Here is a 23222-nt window from a genome sequence, read left to right on the forward strand (position 1 = left end):
GAAATGAAAACTGTATCAAAAGCTATTGGTTACCGCTAGAACAATAATGAAAGATTCTGCATCTGATCCACAGAACACAGAAAATTATTTGAGTGCCTATTTTCCAAATTATCCCAAGGACTATACGTAACTAATACGATTCTAGATGCACTGAAGGGAAGTTAATTTATTGCATAGAATGGATTCTTAACACATTAGGGCTTAATTCTCTTAGAGAACCCTGACTGATCAAGGCAGGTATGCCCTGTTATTAAGATGGTAATTCCCAGAGTTGATGAGGTTATGGGTAGTTGAACATCCTCATATCCGGCTGATTGGAGTATGAATGGAAACTACCTATCCAGAAAGTAGTTTGTTAATCTGTATTCAGAACCACAAGTGTCTTAAACTTTATGCCCTGTGCTTTACAATATCACTTTTTATAATTGATAGCAAGAAAAGAGATTTGGATACATATTTGTGCACAGAGACCTCATAACATTCATTTTTAAGTTTTTATTACAGAAATATTTTACTCTGTAGACTAATAGAGATAAGGTTCTATATCCTTTTCACCCAGCTTTGACACTTACCAATATTTAGCTAGTGTTGTTTCATCTGTTCCCTTGCCCAATGTACGTTAGTTGTTTTGTTTTTCATAATTTAAACCAAACTTCAGGCAATGTACAATTTCATCATTAATACTTTTTTATGCAATTCCTACTATCAGTAGATGTTTTTAGTAACATAATTACTTATCATCCTTAATAAAATTATCAATACTTTCTTTATATTCAGTCTAGAGTCAGATTTGCCTGATATGCTACTATTGACATGCAATTACATGCATTTATTTCAGGATATTTATATTTTAAGGGCTTTTCTTATTTTTTCTTCTTTTTAACTTTTTAAGTTTTCCCATTTTATGAATTATTTACATGGTTTTGTAGTCAAAATATAATGAGTACAATCCTGGAAGACTACTAATCTGTGCATTTTCTTCTCATATTCAGAATAATTTCTATGCATCCTTTGCTGTATTTTGTGCTTTTGGAAATCATAAACAAGAATATTTATCACTCCCTTTCTTACATAAGAAGAATCATAGTATAAATGCTGTTTCTTGATGAAACATTGTTAACTTCATTTAAAATTACAAGCAATGATGTATATCCGTTTATCATCCCCTTTGTTACATAGAAAGTACCATAATGTAAATACTATTTTAGAAATAAACATACTTTTATTTAAAACCACACTTTTTTGATAATAAAACTATTTTCTCCCATAAATACCTTAAATAACAATTTAGTAAGTGAAGCTCTAGATCTCAGTCATATGCTGCATGACATTTTGGTCAGTGAGGGACTGCATATACAAAAGTGGTCCCATAGGAATATAATACTGTACTTTGACTGCACCTTTTTAATGTTTAGATACTCAGATATTCACCATTGTGATACAGCTGCTTACAGTATTCATTAGAATAACATGTCATACAGGTTTGTAGTCTAGGAACAATAAGCTATACCATATAGCCTAGGTGTGTAGTAGGCTATGCCATGTAGGCTGGCGTAAGTATATTCTATAATGTTTACACCATAATGGTATTAGCCAATGACACATTTCTCAGAATGTATCCCCATTGTTAAGTAATGAGCAAATGACTGTATTTGATTTATTTTCTGATTTCCAGAAAGCTAGATATATATGACTGAGCACTATGTTTCTTTAAATAATGAGGTATTAGTATTCCATTGGTTCTGAGTTTAGTGGCACTCTGATATACTTTAGAGATTGTTCTTGAAAACCACACCTAAGCTAAACTAATATGTGTTAAGAGTTAGTTTCCCCAAGGTAATAGTGATAGGGAGGGGAAGTGTCTTACTAAGGTCCCTCCCAGGGTACTAGCTGCCAGCAGAAGTTGAAGAAGGGTGATTCCTTTGCACCCAACTGAGAGGAGGAAGAATTATCTGGAGGGGAAGAGAGAAAATCAAACAGCACAGGGCTATATGTCAGAAAGGAATACTGTCCGTCACCCCCCAGACACTGAGTGATTCTCTCATAATCCTGGGTAAGAACAGTGCCATAGGAAATTCCAGCTCTATACTTTATGACAAGATTCTTCCTTAATACAAGCAAAGTCCCCAAACTTCAATCTTTACAAGCCATTGCATTATAATTTCTTATACATTCTGCATGATACAAAGTAATCAAATGACATCATATGGTGAGGAAGGATGTTTCCTTGCTCCAAAGTGGTGATATTCCAAATATTTAACAACTGTTTTGACCCGAGGATATCCTTTCAGATGGGATGGGATTGATATCTGCCATATGGGCCGGTACTGACTTTATATTAGCCTTTGTATATTAGCCTCGCCTATTGCATTTGCCAGGCATCTTGCCTCACTGCTTGTCTGGGTGTGGCAGGGATTGGCCCAAGTGCAAACCAAACTCTTTAGCACATTGGAATCTTCCTGAAAAATGGAAGGCCCTACATACTAAATTGGAACCATTTCAGCCATGTCTAAGGAAAATTTGTATTAAACTCAAAAACGCTGCAGAAATGAAGTGGCTAAGTGCTGATGAAGAGTAGTACTCCACTGTGAATCAAAGAGTTTGGGAATGTTTGAAGGAGGCTGACATTTGAGAATTTTTTGTGAGGATTAGTACATTTGAAAAGGAAAGGTTGTTGGGTATGAGATAAACATAGAGTTTGTGTGCCTGATACAGTGACCTTAGTTAATGTTTGATCACCTTTGCTGAATGTGTGTTTGCAGTTCATATTAAACTGTGCATCACACTGTTTCTTTTCCATATCTCGATTTAAATTTTGTCAGCTTGTTTTGAGTCTGTGGACAAATAGAATCTTGTGCCTTATCAGATATGATGAATTTAAGCCTGTTAATAAAATACCTATTAAAATATTTGCTTTAGAAATATATCAGGTTTTCCACCATGGCACATGTATACCTATGTAACAAACCTGCATGTTCTGCACATGTATCCCAGAACTTAAGTAAAATAAAAAAGAAAGAAAAATACAGAAGGCCAAAAAAACCTAATTATTGTAAATTAGCTCTATAAGACCTTCTTTAGTAAGAGATGTTCAAATACTATGTTTCTATACATTATATTTTTATTTTAAAATAGTAATTAGTACATATTAATTGCCAAGTGATTCCTAGAAATATTTTACTTTAATTTATAATTAAAATCTACCTTTATTCCAGACTTAAGACTGCAAATTAAAATACGCTGGACTCCAAGAATGCCACTTAGTCACAGTGTAAACAAAAACATTAATATGCCACTCCAAAATTTTCTATCAAGAGAAAGTAGACAAGCATAAGAGTATCAGAATCCTTTCTACATTCTTGGAGGTTCCTAAATGTTGCTCCAAGACTATACGGCTGACCTTTGAACACCGTGGGGGCTAGGCGTGCCTACTCCCCACATACTCAAAGGTCTGAGTATAAATTTTGACTACCCAAAAACTTAACTACTAATATCCTGCTGTTGACGAGAAGCCTTACCAATAACATAGAGTTGATTAGCATGTATTTTGTATATTATGCGTATTATATGCTGTGTTCTTACAACTAAGTAAGCTAGAGAAAAGAAAATGTTATTAAGAAAATCATAAGAAACAGAAAATATATTTGCTATTCATTAAGTGAAAGTGGATCATCATAAAGATGTTTATATTTGTTTACATTTATCTCAATTGTAAATAGTACCTGTATGGTCTTTATTTGTGTACCTAAGTTTTAATAAATTTTAACATTGTATCACTAAAACAGAGAACTGTATCAGGTTTTCTTTACTTGATAAACATCAAATGTTTTAGCAGATGTTGTAATAAAATAATTTATGCATATAGGAAACATGTTCTTAAAATTTCTCCAAAACTGAAATAATAAGCACACGTTGTTTTGGGGGTACCTAACTTTGAGCCTAGCAATATCTAGATTATGGTAGATAATGAAGAGTAGACAGGAATACGAGTTAATACTGTTAACGTTTAAAAGGTTTAATATCACTTTTCTATGGGAAAAATAAACCTTTAAATTTTTATTCATTTTGTTATCAGTTGCTTATACTTTTTAACCAAGCAATGTTTTGGTGTGAATATCATAGAAAATATTATCTGTAGACACTAATAATAATAGTATATTCAATAATGGTTTTAATGCATGTTGTCTTCTCATGTTCTGATTATCATTTCTGTTCCCTCACATTAATACATTTAAATTCCTTGATGTCTGAGATTGCGTGTTTAATCTGATTCTCACTGGTCATCCTTCCTGGGCTTTACAACTCCAGTCAATCCTAAATCTAAAATCCTATATTTCATGTGATTAACACTTGCCTCAAAGGATTATTTATGAGATTTTTGATTTCAGAAGTCCCTTGACCTGTTGATATATTATTTGATAGCCTTTTAGTTTAACTTCATCTAGAAAATTACTCACAAAACTGTTAAGTAGAGAACACGCAAACACATCATTTTAACCAGGGCAGTTGTTTCTAAAGTGTAGTGCCTAGGCCACTGGCATCAACATCACCTATGACCTTTTTAGAAATGCAAATTATTAGGCCTCACCAAAGATCTTTATAAAAAACTCTAGGACTGGGACCCAGCAAGCTGTATTTTAACAAATCCATGTGATTCTCATGTGAGCTATGGTTTAAGAACCCACTGACCTAGATAGAGACCTTTCTAGTTCTATGTGTAGTTCTATGCTTGGTAGAGAAGCAAATGATTGTCACACATGATGAAGAGTCATGTTTATTTCCATCCTCAGGTCTGCATAGCAATGCAAACTCTTTGCATTACATAATTAAATTAATTCTCTCTCGTGTACTCAGCATAAGTCGTGTAGGATTAAATGAAAAAAAGTTTGAGTAAACTGATTTTTTTATAAATATGTCTTTAGATATGCTCTGATGTGACTTTGTACTATTTATTGTTATTAATATTATTACTTTATTTTCAATTATATTCTGTAGTAGTCACATGACTTATTTCACAAGACATGCATTTCCCTAAAATGTGTCTACCAGTGTATATTATTTTGCCTTCTGTGTTTTTCTAAATCACATTTTACTTAAAATCAATTTTCAGTATTTTTATACCAATAATTTGAAGTTGAATTTTATGTATTTATTTTTAACTGTGTGCTTCCATGATTGCTTCCTGCAGTTACACCTGAATACACCTTAATGATAGTTCCTTCTTTCTTAGCTAAGTGTTTCATGTTAAGTTTATAAGCACAGATCCAAGTCCAATGATTTTCCTGATTATTCTGTTTCTGGATATTGAGATATGTGTATTCTGTGGAGTAAAGCTGTTTTTATTAGATATTTTGAGAAACTCATATTAGGCAGGAACTGGTGTTATTGGAAAAAATCCTTTGTGTGATGTAGTGTGGTAGAAGTGGATATTTTGGTTGGTGCCCATGTTTTGAATGGAAAGAAGAAACACTAGTAAAGGAATGAGAGAGAGGAGAATTTAGGACTTAGCAATGATCGGAGAAAGAGCCAAGGAGATGGAAACACTGATGGTGGGGTAGCTGAAGAGGGATTTATTTGGAGAGAAAACTGACTAATGGAAAAGTCTTAAATAGTTTCGTATGTATATGCTTGCAGACCTTCTTCTTTCTCTCCCATACGAAATCTTTAGTATGCTAAACATTTATGATGGCTAATGTACTGGATTTTTTTGGGTGGGGGTAAATATGTGAAGATTTTCTAAGTCTTGCTTTAATTTGTGTTTGGCAAGAAAAGAGTACCTGCAGTGAAAACCAACACCTGAGTTCCCATGAGGAGAGGGGCATTACTAAAATGAAACTCTTGAAGATGCAAAGAAAGCAGGTTTTTTACAGTGTATAATTACAAATAATCAGCATGTGCTTTGGAGTTTTATATAATTAAACGATTATAAAAGAAAAATGCGACATAGTGAAAGTATTTTTCTTTACCAAATATTAATACTTTGCTTATTTAAATAGTCTTAAAACAATAGTTGATATCAAGCTAAAGAACTAGTTCATCAATTTTCAAAAAATGATATTGGAAACCATTTTCACAGTGCTGAAAACAGCTCTTACAAATAAATCTGCATATCTAAATTTCACATATCATTGAAGTTTCACTTTCAAAATATCCAAATCTTTAAATAAATTTTTTAGTGGATACACCATTGTACATTTTCTCATTTATATTGGTCTATTATAACTCAGTTTAACCTTTTATTTATGAGATATGACTAATTTGGAACACTAAATTTGGTTTGGCATTGAACTGGGCCTGCATTAAGCATGAATTACATATTTAATGAATGAATGAATGAACTAATCAACTGTACCCTTTATTTTCAGTTCTATCTAACCGGGAAAAGATCTGCTGCTTGTCTTAAGTGATTAGCTAAAAGGAAATGCAGGAATCATATAGTGTTCTAGTACCTAGATTTTTATATTCTAAGCTTTTATTGTTATTTTTTCTCTAATTATGGACTAAACTCTTTGTTTTGGTAATGGAATGTCACAGCATGTATAGGTGAGATGTATTTTGAGGTTTTTAGGTGAAGAGGAGTATACCTCACCAAACTTGTAGAGCTGCCGTTGAAGATAAACTGCTGTTAGACATTTTCAGGTTGTCTTCTTGATGGAGAATAGGTAACTGTTTAGAAGAACCTTTATTTAAATCTTATTTCTTACTCCTGTTTTACCCCCGGTGTTCAGACTGGCTGAGAGAGAAGAGTGAAATGTGGCATAAGAAAAAATGGCCTAAAATGAGTTTCCTGATTATTCCTTTATTATGTCCTTAGTTGAGAATGTAATGTCTTAGCGACACAGTATATGCCACAAGGCTGCTTGATTTTTTTTATGCCATGAAATATTTTAGGCATAAACAAATAGCAAATAATGTAATAAACATCTATGTGTATACAACTCACTTTAACAAAACATAATACAGATGTTATTGAAGCTTCTTGTGTTCCCTTTCTTCTACCCACAGGGAATCACCATAGAATTTGGTATTTCATATTCCTATTTCTGATTTAATATTTTTACTACATACATATGATCAATAAGTTTCATATAATGTTTTGATAGTTCTTGATCTTGATATAAATGCTATTCTTCTGTACTCTTTTAAAATTAACTTTTGTGTGTGGGATATTTGCATATGTTGGTACTATAATTCATTCATTTTATACCATTGTACAGCATCCAGTTGTTTAATTATACTGCAAGGTTTTACCCATATTGTGGCTGTTGAAATTTTGATAGTTTCCAATTTTTTGGCTATGACACAAGATTCTTCAGTGAGTAAATTTGAATGCCTTCTTGTGTACATTTAGGAGAATTTCTCTGAGCTATTTCCTGGGAGCTGAATTGTTGGGCTATGGGGTTAAGATATCTTCAGCTTTTCATCACATATGATGCCAAGTTGTTTTTACCAATGGTACCCTCAGCAGCAATGTTTTATATGGTTGCTGACTCGATATTTTTAAACTTTTAATTTTTGCCAATGCCCTGAGTACAAAATGATATCTTATTGTTGTTTTAATTTGTGATTGATTGAACAGTGAGCTTTTGAGTATCATTACATATGTTTATTGGTCATTCAAGTGTCCTCTCCTGAATATATTTTTTGTCAATTTTTCTTTTGGTTTGTTTTCTTTGACTTACAATGTTCTTCATGTACTGTTGATGCTCTCTCTCTTTTGGTATATTCATTACAAATGTATTCTCCCAATTTATAGCTTGTCTTGTCATTCTATTGATTCACCTGTTTATGATGACAAGTTTATAGTTTTAATGGTCAGAATTATCAGTCTTAAAGTTTTATGGTTTTAAAAAATATTTTACTTAAAGAACCTTTTATACTCCAATATTGTAAATATATTTATCTGTATTTTCTTCTAAGCATTTCATGGTTCTGCCTATCATGTATAAATATTAATCCATGTTCAAATGATATGGGGACATATTAGTTGGTGGAGATCTATTTTATTTTATTTTCATAAGGATAACCAGTTGTTCCAGCACCACTTATTAAATAGTGTGTCCTTTACTCACTAGTTTTTAATGCCTCCCTTATGATATGTTAAGTTCCATGCATGTGAGTCTGCTCTTGTTTGTTTTACTTTCTTCCACATTCTGCATTCCACCTTTTCTTTACTTCCTATACTTTTTATAACCTTCTACCTTTCTTGCTTACAGCATTTCTTTACATTTTATGTCAGCTCTGTCACACTCTTATGAAATTCAGTAAATGTTATATGATTTTAATGGTTTTTCATTATTTTTCTACCATGGCATGTACATTTCTGTTTGTTCATAATATGTCTCTTTGTTGATGGCGTTTTCTAAAAAAAGGATCCATCATTTTCTTTTGCATTCTGTTTATTGACAGAAGTATTAGAGTTGAAACCACAACTGAAAATGTTACAGTCTTAATTATAAAATGCAAAAGCACACTTTAAAATCCTTTTTATAATAAATAAATTAAGAATAACCTGCCTTTTCTAAACCACTAGTATTTTGATTAACACTTTAGAAAACGATTTTTTTAGACAATTTGATTTTTTGTGCAAGTAAAGCAGTATTTTGTTTTTCTTGAAATTCATTAACTATTAGTCCTATCATGCTGTTGTTAACTGATCTTCTTTATTTTTTTAGATGGTTGGAATCCATTTTCATACCCATATAAAAAACTGGACTATGGAAAATGGGAGCTGTATATCCCACCAAAGCAGGATAAATCTGTACTCGTGCCTCATGGATCCAAATTAAAGGTACTTTCCTCCCTCCTATTTTTTCTTGAACTTATCATTTTCTTTTTATCTTGTTTGCCAAGATTGATTTAAACTATTAGAATGTACAACTGATACATGATAATTGTGGGAGAAACAGTCTGAATGTACAAATAGAAGAAAATTTAGGAGAAGGTCTTGATGAGTTGAATTGGGTTAGATTAGAATTGTTTGGCTGGTAAAGAACCAAACTTAGTTGTATTGTTATCACAAGTTTGGAAACTTTATGTAAGAAATGATATATTAAAAGTGATTTTGAGTAATTGTAAAACTTTAGCTCGGGAAACAAAGTTTAATGGAAAAATGAAACCTGCCTTCAAGTCAGCCAATGTAGAGAGGATTTTTATCTGTAAAGATGTCGGATGAAATTGATGTGGGAGGGGATGCTGTGTTGGACGCTCATGCATTTTGGAGGCTGCTTCTTCTGCTTCTTCCTCTTTCTGGCCTCTGACATGGTGGTGGCGTTGTCTTGTTTATCATATTCTTCTGTGAAAAAGCCACCTGAATTAGCCCAGGGGTCTCTCTGTTGGAGGCAGGTAGAGTGTCCTCCACACTCCCTCTGCTTTCGTTGACCATGTGGTTTTGCATTCAAGGTCTGCAGAGCAGTTAGAGTCAGCTGCTCTTGTCTCATCAAGGGATGTCTGAAGGATGGGCTCCAAAATCTGGATCACAGATTTAAGGCATTTGATTACAAGAGAAGCGATGTAAATCTTTTCACACTTACTTGATTTTACTCCATGGTCATATAATTATGTAATATTTCCATGTCCCTTGTGTCTTCCTTCCTTAGACACTTACCATGATAAATCCTATGATTGAGTTGTTGTTTTTATTGGTATTTGTTATTTAACAATATTAACTCAGAGTTACTTAAATATAGTAAATCAAAATGCACAGTATGTTTATTTTGTAGGTTGTTAAAAATATTTTATAAATAATGAAATTATAAGTGTATGTAAAATTTAATAAGCTATTGCCACACAATAATAGTTAGCAGAGAAGAATCTTGTTTGGAATAAGAAGACGTTTAGTAAGAGATGGCAGTCAAGGTTCTTTTTAATCTACAGTAAAAAAGAGAAAAATACCGACAGTATACGATAAGAGGAATTAAAATTTAATATAAATAATCCCCTTTCCATGTCAGTATAAGCTCCATGAGAGCATGGCCTTTGCTGTGTGGTTTTTTTTGTTGTTGTTGTTCCTACTCCTGTATACTCCCGATTCTTTGAACAGTGCCTGGCAGAGTAGACACTCAAAAAATATTTATTGAGTGTTAAAGCCATTTGGAGACTCAGTCTTTGAAGAAGTAAATCAAACAATTTGATTCTTCAATAGTTTATAAGGGCTAATTTTATAGAAACTGTGGCAAGGCAACTATTATTGTTTGCATTGCTGCTTTAGGTCTTAATGGATGTTTTTTTAGCCTTTATTTTAGGTTCGGAACCTTTTTTAAGAACTGAACTTACTACTTTTTAAAAAGTGTTGCAGAAATTTTTTCTGCCTTTTTCCTTTTTATATATTTTTTTGAGATAATTGGCAGATTAACTTTACTGAGTTTTTACTTGTTACAATCAATTAACTAAGAGAACCAATCTAAATAGCAAACAGCTCCTTGGCACCAATTGCAGCTGTGAAATCCCTGAACTCCTTGATTCTGTGACCCTCAAATGTTCTAGTTGAAGCCCAGGAAAGTTCCCAATCATAGTGGAGCTTTGATTGCAGGGTTACACTACAGTCCATCACCTCATAAGGTTGATTTTTAGCTGCCGAGTTCTATTTATTCATATTTTCACTAGTTCAACAAATATGTATTGAGTATCTTCTGTGCACCTGGTACCGTAATATGCATAGGGAATCAGAATTTTAAAAATTACTGCCTTTAAGGAAATAATCTAATAAATTAGTTATTTTTAATTTCTATCTGCTCCAATAAGCCTAAGAGCTAGGACACGGTCCACTCAGTAGAGGCGGCTTCCTGTGGAAGTAACTATCAAGCTAAGGAGCTAGGTGTGTGGAAGAGGTGCAATGGGCTGTTTCAAGTTTTTAAATTTGAAAAACAGATTTTCCTTCTTTTGGTGGAGAATCACTATAATAAACATAACTAAATAGACATAAAGCTCCTTTCCCTCTCAAAGAGGGCTCTGTATGATTATATTATTAAACACTCATTACCTCATTACTAGACCCAGCATCATCTATTAAAAGATAAGAATAAACAGCTCATCGATTTTTTTGCTTTGTTAGCCAAAGTAGGAAGCATGAAAAATACCAACATAAGCAGCTACCACTTACTGAATGTTTCCCATTGACAGCTAACTAATTTACATATATTTTGTCATTGACTCATTACAAGAACTCGATACACTAAGTACTTTTATTACTGGCTCACCCTACATTCTGCTTTGCCTGAACAGTACCAGTGTATACCTGTTAATTATTATTATTTTTGATTAATATAGCTTTATTTTCATTTTTTATTTTGATTTTACTTTAAGTTCTGGGATACACGTGCAGAACGTGCAGGTTTGTTACATAGATATACGTGTGCCATGGTGGTTTGCTGCACCTATTGACCCGTTCTCTGAGTTCCCTCCCTTCACCCCCACCCCACAACAGGCCCTGGTGTGTGATGTTCTCCTCCCTGTGTCTGTGTGTTCGTATTGTTCAACTCCCACTTGTGAGTAAGAACATGCAGTGTTTGGTTTTCTGTTCCTGTGTTAGTTTGCTGAGAATGATGGCTTCCAGCTTCATCTATGTCCCTGCAAAGGATATGATCTCATTTCTTTTTATGGCTGCATAGTATTCTGTGGTGTATATATACCACATTTTCTTTATCCAGTTTATCATTGATGGGCATTAGGGTTGGTTCCATGTCTTTGCCATTGTAAATAGTGCTGCAATAAACATATATGAGCATGTGTCCTTATAGTAGAATGATTTCCCTGATGAACATCAATGTAAAAGTCCTCAATAAAATACAGGCAAACCGAATCCAGCAGCACATCAAAAAAGCTTATCCATCTTGATCAAGTTGGCTTCATCCCTGGGATGCAAGGCTGGTTCAACATATGCAAATCAACTAATGTAATCCATCACATAAACAGAACCAAAGACAAAAACCACATGACGATCTCAGTAGATGCAGAAAAGACTTTTGATAAAATTCAACATCCCTTCATGTTAAAAACTCTCAATAAAATAAGCATTGATAAAACATACCTAAAAATAATAAGAGCTATTTATGACAAACCCACAACTAATATATTGAATGGGCAAAAGCTAGAAGCATTCCCTTTGAAAACTGATACAAGACAAGGATGCCCTCTCTTACCACTCCTGTTCAACATAGTATTAGAACTTCTGGCCAGGGCAATCAGGCAAGAGAAGGAAATAAAGCGTATTCAAAAAGGAAGAGAGGAAGCCAAATTGTCTCTGTTTGCAGATGACATGATTCTGTATTTACAAAACCCCATCATCTCAGCCCCAAAACTCCTTTAGCTGATAAGCAACTTCAGTGGAGTCTCAGGATACAAAATCAATGTGTGAAAATCACAAGCATTCCTTTACACCAACAATAGACAAGCAGAGAGCCAAATCATGAACTCCCATTCACAATTGCTACAAAGAGAATAAAATACCTAGAAATACAGCTAACAAGGGATGTGAAGGACCTCTTCAATGAGAGCAACAAACCACTGCTCAAGGAAATTAGAGAATTTTAGTAATCATTGTAAGAAATGAGTAGCATTCTGTCTCTAGTTCAGAATAATCCTAAATTTTAATTTTCAAATAACAATCAGAAGGTACAAATTTTAGTAACTGACATCTGTCATCTCTAAACCTATTTTTCAAAATCTAAATACTGTAAGTCTTTTGTCACATTTTTATTCTACAATTGAGCTCTCTGTAAAGGAGCTGGAACAGCTTTCATTTTATTATTGTAGATCATGATATTTTTCATAGATTTAACTGTGCTTTTTAGGCAATTAAAATCGTAAGGCTAAAATAAACACATAATTTAGAGTTTTTCCTTAAAATTATTTTCTTGATAAGTTCTGTATTTGAGTAGATCATTTATGTGTCACATTGATATGTTTGTGGCAGTGGAGTTATATCTCCCTCTTTTGGAAAGCCAAGGCATGGCATTTTGGTTGAGTTTAAATTGTTCTTTTCAAATTTTCAGTTTACATAGTTTCCTGAACATACAGATTTAAAAATAATATTTCTCTCTGGAATAGATTTTCCTTGGAAATTTTTTACGTGAATAAAAAGTTAAACTTTCATACATATATGCACATGTATATTTCTTTAGACATGTGGAAAACGACAGGACATTTGACGTGTTTCAACCCAGGAAAACTTTTTATTTTGATATTTGAAATGCCCTTATTTTTACTTGAAGAGAGTCAGTTTTACTTTTTCTCTAATTATGCAATGTGATTCATAATGTCTGTTTAAAAAATAGGAGTTAATTAAAAAAAATATGGAAAGAAAAATAGCCCTTCTTATAATCATTAATGGCCTGGCCCTCCAGGCTACCATCCACTCTTGATAGATTTTATGGATATTCTTGCTCATCGGCTTTTAGGCATTTGTAAACTGTCCTTGCCCTTGTCCTCTGCCTCTCTGTATTTATATGCTTTCTATTATAAAAATATGATTATCCTGTGCCTATTAGTCTTCAGTTTGCTGCACCCCTCCCAATACATCATGCAAATCTCAAAAGGTACATTATTATGTTAGTTACTTGAAGAATCAAGTCCATACCCATTATTAATAGAGTGATGTCTGCAAGGTATAAATTAATATTTATTCTGGCTAAGCATTCTACTTTGATATGAATGACTATTATAAAAAGAAATAAAATTTATTAATATACTTATTCTAGATCACTCAAGTGTATTTCTTATAATCGCTAACATAATTTTATAACAATTGTATGCTTTCTTGAGGTATTAAAATCAGGGCTCCACCTTCATTACCACTGCTTAGAAGAACTAAATGTTCATTTTCTACCCTCCCTGCTTCCTGCATTTGGGTCATACAAGTGCTCTGAATTTACCCTGTAAATCGTTCAACAATGTTGAGTGTTTTGCTGGATGTGGTTTTTGTTTTTATTGTGTACTCCTTTGTAACTTTGCCTACAGATTATAAAGGAGAAGTGCTTGAGATTTAAAATTTAAAATTAACCATTAACATATCCCAAGAAGACCACTTACGTGTAATGTAGAAAGAAAATGTTTACAAGAGCTAACAGTAGGTTATTTTAGTTTAACAAGTCTCATGTCTAACATCAATCTAGTAATTTTCGTTTGTTTAATTTTCATAAATTACTTAAAGAACTTATTTAATCAGCATTTCTAAGAGGTTAAAAACACCACTTCAACCTACAGAAATTAAATGGATGTGTAGTATAATAATATATGTGAATATGTATGTGTGTATGTATAAATATGTGTTACTATTATGAAACACTGTTGCAAACTTCCTTTGAATTAAAAAATTCTCTCAGAATAGGCATCATTTCATATACAAACTAGAATGTAATGAAATAATATAAATTGAAGAATACACAGGTGATGGCTTTTGTTTGTTGCCTTTGTAAATAAGAATGCCATTGACATTTGCATATTTATATTAAACAGGGTTTACTCTATCATTATGCTAAATATAGTTAGTTTGTGATTGCCAATTAATTCTATGTCATTGACTTAAGAAGTCACATTTACAGTCATGTTGAGAGGTTTGAAGTGATAATAATAATGAAATAATAATCCATAATGTTTTGCACTGGTAATTACAGTGGGTGATTTTTGCAAATATCTGTTCATGTGAATAGAACTATAAGCAATCTCATGAGCACATTGTTCTCAGCTGAGCAGCACCTCTTTCCATTTGATCCTGAGACATGAACTCATTTTACAATTAATAGAGTTACTATATAAAAATAATTTTAACATCTGAAGAAATTTTGTTGGTTTTTTTTTTCTTTTCAAAATGTTGGGGCATTTTAGGCCCAGCTGCTCTCAGGTTTGGATGTATCTGTACTATTTGTCTTCATAGTGCTGGCAGGTTTTTTTTTTTTTTTTTTTTTTGACACATTCAAGTTTTCTATTTTTACCATTTAATTTTCCAGGCTCTGCCATTTCCTTACCATTCTTTAAGCCTTCAATCCAGGTTCTGCCTCCAGCTTTGCTCATGTGAACCTTATTCCACTTCTCTCAAACTTACTTGGATTCCAAACTTTCTGATATTCCAGATGTGTTGTGTTCTTCTGAAATGAGGTCCTAGGTTAAGTCAAATTGTGTTCTTATTTTTCATAAAAAAAGTACTGCTTCTCGTCTTAGTTGAAATACAGATTCCCCGTCCTCTTCATCCTCTCTGCCTCGAGCATTCCTAGGTATTGCCAACTTCTGTGTCTTTTTGCATGATAACTGTAATAAACTCTGCTTATAAAAATAAATTTTAAAATTTGAATTTTGAAACCAAATGCACGGAGAAAATATTTTTTTTCCATGCACAGTCCCTTTTTATGATTATTTCTCATGAAAAAGCTGATTCCGAATGTGCACATAATTATGTGTAGGAAGGTACAAATAGAAATTATTAGTGTCATGAAGTAATTAATGATGACATTGAAATGGGAAAGGTTCCCTTGTCCCCCTCACAGGGCGCGCGATGGGGGTGTGGCTCACTACTTCAGTGCCCCGCTGCTCAAACCTTTGCGAGAACTCACAGACAGGCAGGCTGTGGGGCTCCAACTCCACGGCAGTGGCTAGGGGTGAATGTTTACAGCTCATGAAGCCCCAGTGGGCTTGTGCTACCGTGTGCTTTTAGTTTGCTGTCTATATGTGGCTTGTGTTAACCAGCTCAGTTAGACCCTCCACCTTGTCACAAGGACAGAGAGTTTTCTGTATCCCGGGTTCTTGCCTTGGTGTACTGGAAGAATGGGATCACGTCTGGGCTTGGAGAATGAGGGCAAGGTTTTATTGAGTGGAAGTAGCTCTCTGCTGATGGCGGAGCTAGTAGGGAGGTGGTTTTCCCCTGGAGTTGGGCCCTTCAGTGGCTCTGGCTCTCCTCAGATTGCCTTGGCCAAACTCTGCCTTGTCCCACCAGTATATGGCCTGCGGGTGTGCTGGTGTCTGTTAGGGTGCTCTTCAGCTGGCGTGCCCCCTCCATGTCCTCCTGCCTTCCAGCTGCTTAGGCTGATGTGGTCCTCTCGACGTCTGGCCACCTGTGTGTCTGCCTGCTGGGGTCTTGGGTTTTTATAGGCCCATGATGGTTCATGGCGGGCCAGGGTGGTATTGGAAAATGCAGCATTTGGGCTGGAAGGGCAGGAGTGCTTGTCCTCACCTAGGTCCATGGGAGTGGAGCCTTAGCCAGGAACCCAGCTTTCTCTACCCAGCACTTCCCTTCCCTTTTCTCTATTATTTAAAGGGACCATACTTTTCCCTTCCTAGCACTTCCATATCCGCTCGATAGTTATCTTTAAGTTTTCCACTCTTTGTGACTATGTAGATAATGGATTTTATTAGATTAAGCATCACTCTGCATTCTCAGGCAAAAACAATTGATCCCTATATGATCTACCTCATGTACTTGCTTCTTCCTTCTGTTTCTTATGTGAGTTTATTAACCATGTTGAAATCTAGCTGCAAGGGAGTGAGAAAAATGTGATTTTAAGCTTTCCATACTCTCTAACACAAGGAAAGAATGCAGAAAGGCAGTTTGACTGACCAAAGAGCCAATATCTGCTATAATTTTAAAATAAAAATTACGTATTGAGAAGGAAAGTATCAAGTTTTAGTAATGGCATTTAAAGTAACATTGATAACTTTTTGTTTTTTTTACAAAACTGTTAATGTTTGGCAAAATGATTGATGTGATGCATAGTATGGAAATTGAGAAATTTAAAAAATATTGATGGGTTAGAACAACAGGGTAAGATCAGAAGCTTGAGTAAATTTACCAGACTCTTTTACGACCGCATTCCCAAGTATAGTGGAAACATTTTCATAAGTAAATGATGTGAGTTTAAGGACAATCATAGGTATGCTCAGGACCACAGATGGATAAATTTCTGAGCCAGCATGGAAGCCTTCAATGATTTAAGTGAGATTAACTTAAGTTTATACAGATATTTAAATTTTATTTTTCGAGAATAATAAATTAGTAGGAAGGGCCAGGTGCGGTGGCTCACACCTGTAATCCCAGCACTTTGGGAAGCCGAGGCTGGTGGATCACCTGAGGTGGGGAGTTCGAGATCAGCCTGACTAACAGAGAAATCAGGTCTCTATAAAAATACAAAAATTAGCCAGGCATGGTAGGGCATGCCTGTAATCCCAGCTACTCGGTAGGTTGAGGCAGGAGAATCACTTGAACGCGGGAGGCGGAGGTTGCGGTGAGCCAAGATCGCACCATTGCACTCCAGCCTGGGCAACAAGGGTGAAACTTCGTCTAAAAAATAAATAAATAAAATTTAAAAAATAAATAAATTAGTAGGAAGATTAGGCAATGAAGGATTAAATATAATTGTAAATTTTTGTTAAAACATAAGAAATACATTTAAAATGCAAAGTAGAGATTGAGACAAATTTTATTGCAAAATATTTATGATTTGCAAAAGTGTTATTACGAGGATTTTAGGAAATATATTCCCTGTAACCTGATATTTTCTTTCCTTTATGATAATTTATTATTGTTATTTTTAAAAAATAAAGATCTATCATTTTATTACTGGAACACTGGTACTTGTAGCTACTCTGTCTTTTACCTTCTCAGGTCTAGCTTTTATCTCCTAAAGCACTAGACTGCAGGTCACAAAATCTGAATCAAGAACAATTGGTAGGATGGTGGCAGTGGTTAGAAATCAGGCTCAGCCATCTTTAAGATATTCCTCAGGAGTTCCTACTGCTTTTCAGGGTTGAAAACTGCTGTCAAAGATATATATAAAAGCCTAATATTTTCCTACTGAATTAAAGGGGAAAATGTTTGTATTCTAGGCACATCAGAGTATACAAATCAATCTCAACAAGTGTTTAATGCGACAGGTGGTTGTAGGATACATTTTAGAAAAATGATTATAAAAAGACATTCTTTTTCTCTATTTTACTTAATGCTTGTACAAATGAATCACCATTATCTAAAAAATTATACTGTCCATAAAGTTCTGTTTCCTGATTGAGCCCTTAATGTAAACATTGATTCCATAGATACTTTAAATGTATTAGCAAACTTACTTTTCTTATATCTATGTACTGTGAAATATGTTGTATTTTATCATCTTTTTTTCTTTCTTCCTTCAATGTGGGCATAGTATATTTTAAATATGATTATAAAGTCTGGAAAATTGAACACTTTCTCACATTTTTCTTTAGAAATATATTTTTTTAAAAATAAAAATATTTCATGCTTTTTTCTTCTAAATTAGGTAGGCATCCAATTTTTTTTCAAGAGAGCTTTTGTTTAGTATTTGATGTTTTATTGCTGTGCCAGAAAAAGGAAGAAAATTACAGTTTGTGACTGTTTAGGTGGGCATTATTTTTGGTTATGTTTAATAAAAGTATTTGCACTTTGGCCAAGTATACCTTCAAATAATAATGAATAAAGGTATGCCTACAGGAAATAACCTTTTTCTCCTGATAAAGTACATACTATACAATCTCATTCATGATTTAAACATTTACATTTAAGCTAGGTTCTTTTATTGAATATCACAGTTAAGTTTATGTTAAATGTTAAAATTAATGTTTAACTTTCTTCAATTTAAAGTGTGTGGTTTAGTGTATGTGTGTGTGTGTGTGTTTTGCACTTCAGTATGTTCATCTTTATCCATCCTAATATGTCAGTAACGTTACATTTCCCCACGTGACTGGCGCTCAAATTGAAAATTATGTGTTCTCATGAACATACAATTTTTTTTTAAACAGTCAGCCATAGGTCACTGCGTCTCATCTTATGAATATTCCCCATGCCTCACTCATTGGTCAGGTGAGTAATTCCCAGACCGGTGCTTTATTGACTGAATTATATTCACTAGTTTATTCAGTAGTTTTCTCTACTTTTCCAGAGGGGTTGTCACACTTAGAGATCAAGCTCAAAGTTTGCTGCCTTGTGCCTTTGCTTTATCTACACAAGATGGGGGCATTTATGTTTAAAGATTTAGATATATCTGAACAAGGAAGGACGAAAGTAACAAGCTTTATTGTGTAGAATCCTATTATTTACCACTGTTTCTTCCCATCATCACTGTTTCCACCTCCAGTGCCTGAGTCCGTTATCCAAAGGTCACTCCAATTCTTGACCTTATAACCTAATGGAATGCTGTTAAAAAAATCAATTGACAAGAAATTATCCAAACACATATCTAGTGCTACTTCTCACTGGTAGTCATTATCTCTTTCCCATAATACAAACTATTTCATCACTTTCTTATTTCTTGGTGGTTGTATTTACTTTCATCATTGTACATACATATCTATTTCCAGTTCTTTTTCCTCTAATATCACCTATACCTGGCAAAATACAGATTTTTGTAGAAGAAAGGAGAGAAAAGAATGATAGTGTTCCAGCCTGTGAGATCTTAATTTGTAAAGAATATTTAAACATTCAAGAGGAATTCATCTCATCATTAACTGTTTAAGTCATTAACTATATTCTTGGACGTAATAGTCTTAATGTTTATTGAATATGTAATTGTATGTTTTCTTAAAAGATCCTATAATTTTTAGAATTGTGTATTCTGTGTGTAGTCTTTGGAATTTCTCTAGATTTCTTTTAGGGGTTATTTCTTTTTTTTCCCTCCATGCTTTATATTTTACTTCATTGCAATGGCACTTAGAATGATTGCTTAGGGGCCAGGTGCGGTGGCTGACGCCTGTAATCCCAGCACTTTGGGAGGCCAAGGCGGGTGGATCACTAGCTTAGGAGTTCGAGACCAACCTGGCCAATATGGTGAAACCCCGTCTCTACTAAAAATACAAAAAAAAAAAAAATATTAGCTGGGCGTGGTGGCATGCACCTGTAGTCCCAGCTACTTGGGAGGCTGAGACAGAAGAATCCCTTGAACCTGGGAGGCGGAGATTGCAGTGAGGCAAGATCACGCCACTGCACTCCAGCCTGGGTGACAGAGTGAGACTGTCTCAAAAAAAAAATAAAAATAAAATAAAAAAAGAATGATTGCTTAGGAATCATATTCTTTTCTTCAAATGATTGAATTTATCACCAGATAGACTTTTGTAATTATACTTAATAAAACATTTTTAAAAGAACTTCAACTCATCCTATGATAGTGCTTCCCCTATCCTATCACTTCTGAAAATACTTCTTAGATTTTTTATTGGCTTTATACCAGATTGTAACTGTTTACTTAATCGAATTCTAACCTTCACTGCACATGGATGAGTCTCTTTGAAGCACACTCTTTGAGTAATGAAAGCTCACTGATTTTTCCCCCTTTTCATAGCCTTTTTCTTTTATTACGATATTGATCTTTCAATATCTTGGATGTTTAAATCCCATATTTTTGTATCATGTGTAATTCATTTGTTTTCTAGTCTAAGACACCTAATCAATCTTTACATGATTACAACATCTCAGCATTGTTCCTTTTCTTTTTACTTAGGAGTGGTTATTCTCATGTGTTCAGGGATATCGTTTTCAATGCCTGCTTCCTAAATCTCTAATAATCCCTTTGGACTTTGTCTTTTTGTAGTGACCTCACTTTGTAAGGTTTTTGTTCAGGTAATGTACTTGAAATGAAGCAAACACTTTATCAGTCCTACTTAGTTGTTTCTTTATTTCTTTAAAGATTTGCCTCAGTAGAAAAGCAGAGAAAGAAAAGCATATTACAATTGTAATACTCCTTAACTAGGCTAGAAGATAGGGGAACTAGGGTATAAACCTTGGGGGATAATACTCCTTTTTATAAGTGCAGAAGCTTCTGTCTGTCTAAATCGTTCTAAGTCAGGACCTGGTTTTAGAAGTGACTACTGACCTTTATTTACTTTCACAATATTCTGCAGTTTCTTCTTTCTCATGTGTAAGTATTACAGAAGTGAGATTGTAATATATTTATAATTCTCTAATTGGTGTTGTCAGGGACAAAGAAGCTATGTGTATTATACCTCAAAAATAGTCTTTTTTTTGTTCTGTACATTGGTGTCTGTTATCCCAAAGTTTTGTATAAATTGATCTGACACCCATTTGTATCACATTCCAGATTTATTTTTCATAGCTAATATACTCAGTCTTTTCCTTTAGTGAAGTTTTAAAATTATGATTTGTAAGTATTTATTTTTGTTAGAGAAACCCTTTATCCTATTCAAGCTGTTGCTATGGATTCAACCTTGGAAAGGTTTCTTATTTTTTATTAAAGAAAAAAAATACATTGTGATGGCATGTTTTAAAATAAGAAATCTAAAATAATGGTAGCTAGTGAAATTTGATCTATAGGTTATTGCTTTAGAAGTTCAACTAATTTCTATTCTTTTTTAGTTAAGCTACTAGCCAGGATATCTTCTTTTCTCCCGTATAGTGTCCAGTCTTGCATAATATAAGAGCTCAGGGGCTTAATCTGATCATTTCATCTCTCTCTATCCACCTCTCTCAATTCCTGAACATCGTAGATGTAAAGAGCCTCACAAGGATGATTATATATGCATATGTCTTGTATAAGTTTATTTGATTAATTGAAAACTATGAACTAAATTATGAGGCAAAGAAAGAGATTTCTAAAATATATGAACTTTAGTATCCAGATAAAATTAACAGAAAATTAAAATAATTTCAAGAAAACAGTTATGTTTATTTGGTACCCATAGCAGGCTTAATTAAATAATATATAATGTCATTTATAGCCTAAATATTACCCTAATTTATATAATCTTACCGATTAACTATGTACAGTTTTAGAAAAAATCACCCAGGAAGTGGTCTTTTATATATTGTTATTAGAAAACTACCTTGATAATTTTAGTGATCTCTTTATTTTAATTCCGTATTAATAGAAATATAAACTCAAAGTTCACAATGAACCAGCAGTTACTATGAAGAGTGTTTCTGATTTTCATCTTCCTAATTAGGAAATTCAGAATGCAATTTTTTCAATAGGTATTTTTTTTTTGTTCACTGATTATCTGTTTACTTAAATAGTTTCATCTCTGTTTAATGAAGCAAATACGTCAGGTATTGGGTAGAAAAAAAATATTCCCTTTGCTTTTCCGTATGGTAAATTTAGACCCTTCATTTACATCACGTATGCAGTGATTGTTTTTGTCTAATCTTCGAAAATACTTACGTGGGAAGAAGGCCAGGTATAAAAACTGTATTACAAATTTACTGTTTTTTTTTTTTTTTGAGATGGAGTCTCACTCTGTTGCCCGTGCTGGAGTGCGGTGGCGTGACCTGGGCTCACTGCAACCTCCGCCTGCCAGGTTCAAGCAATTCTCCTGTTTCAGCCTCCTGAGTAGCTGGAACTACAGGCACCTGCTACCACGCCTGCCTAATTTTTGTATTTTTAGTAGAGACGGGGTTTCTCCATATGGATCAGGCTGGTCTTGAACTCCTGACCTCAGGTGATCCACCTGCCTTGACCTCCCAAATTGCTTTGATTACAAGCGTGAGCCACACACCCGGCCACAAATTCACATTTTTAAAGGCTCTTCTATCAAGTCTGGAACTCAGCAATGTTTATTTTGAAGGAGTTTGCTTTACCTGGGAATCGTCAAGGAGACTTACCTTGTTTAGTGAAGGTCACTGTAATGTATTAGTACATATTTGTCTACTTTTTGGGAGTAGGAAATGAACACAAGACAAATGTATTATTTAGACTACTATGAAGATAACTTATATCTTTTCACTCTCCAGTACTGACAAATTTCAGCTAAGTTTATTTCCATTTTATTCATAGAAAAATTATTGTTTCCAAATTTTCCCTCATTGGCTTTATTAGTTTCCTAAGGCTCCTGCATAAATATGTTGGCTTTAAATAATGTAAATGTATTCTCTCATAGCTTTGAAGTCCAGAAGTTAAAAATCATTATCACCAGGCTGAAATCAAGTTGTTGTCAGGGCCATAGTCCATCTGAAGGTTCTACGGGAGAATGTGTCCCATGACATTTTCAGCTTCTGGTAGTGGCTGGCATTCCTTCGCTTGTATCCTCGTCACTCCACTCTCTCCCTCCTGGGTCACACTGTCTTCTCCTCTTCTATATGTAAAATCTCCCTCTGTGATTGCCCCCCTGCAGAATCTGGAAATGGAGTAAGAATCTCTCCATTTCCAGATTTGTACTTTAATCACATCTGCAAAGACCTTCTTTTGTCACAGAAGGTATCATTCACAGATTCTTGGCGTAGGGTGTAGATATCTTTTGGGAGGCCGTTTTCAGCGTCACACAATGGCAAAGAGATTCTT

At 34.0% G+C, this 23222-nt stretch overlaps 1 protein-coding gene across 1 annotated transcript in view; it reads left to right on the plus strand.

Moving 5' to 3' along the window:
• Positions 1–23222, plus strand: part of GBE1 (1,4-alpha-glucan branching enzyme 1) — a 277012-nt gene that overhangs the window by 81775 nt on the left and 172015 nt on the right. The window contains exon 3 of the mRNA XM_003255144.3: positions 8676–8791. Within this exon, the coding sequence (XP_003255192.1) occupies positions 8676–8791 (116 nt within the window). The remainder of the gene's footprint in view (positions 1–8675; positions 8792–23222) is intronic.

Source organism: Nomascus leucogenys, chromosome 21, assembly GCF_006542625.1.
Source record: "Nomascus leucogenys isolate Asia chromosome 21, Asia_NLE_v1, whole genome shotgun sequence".
NCBI lineage: Eukaryota > Metazoa > Chordata > Mammalia > Primates > Hylobatidae > Nomascus > Nomascus leucogenys.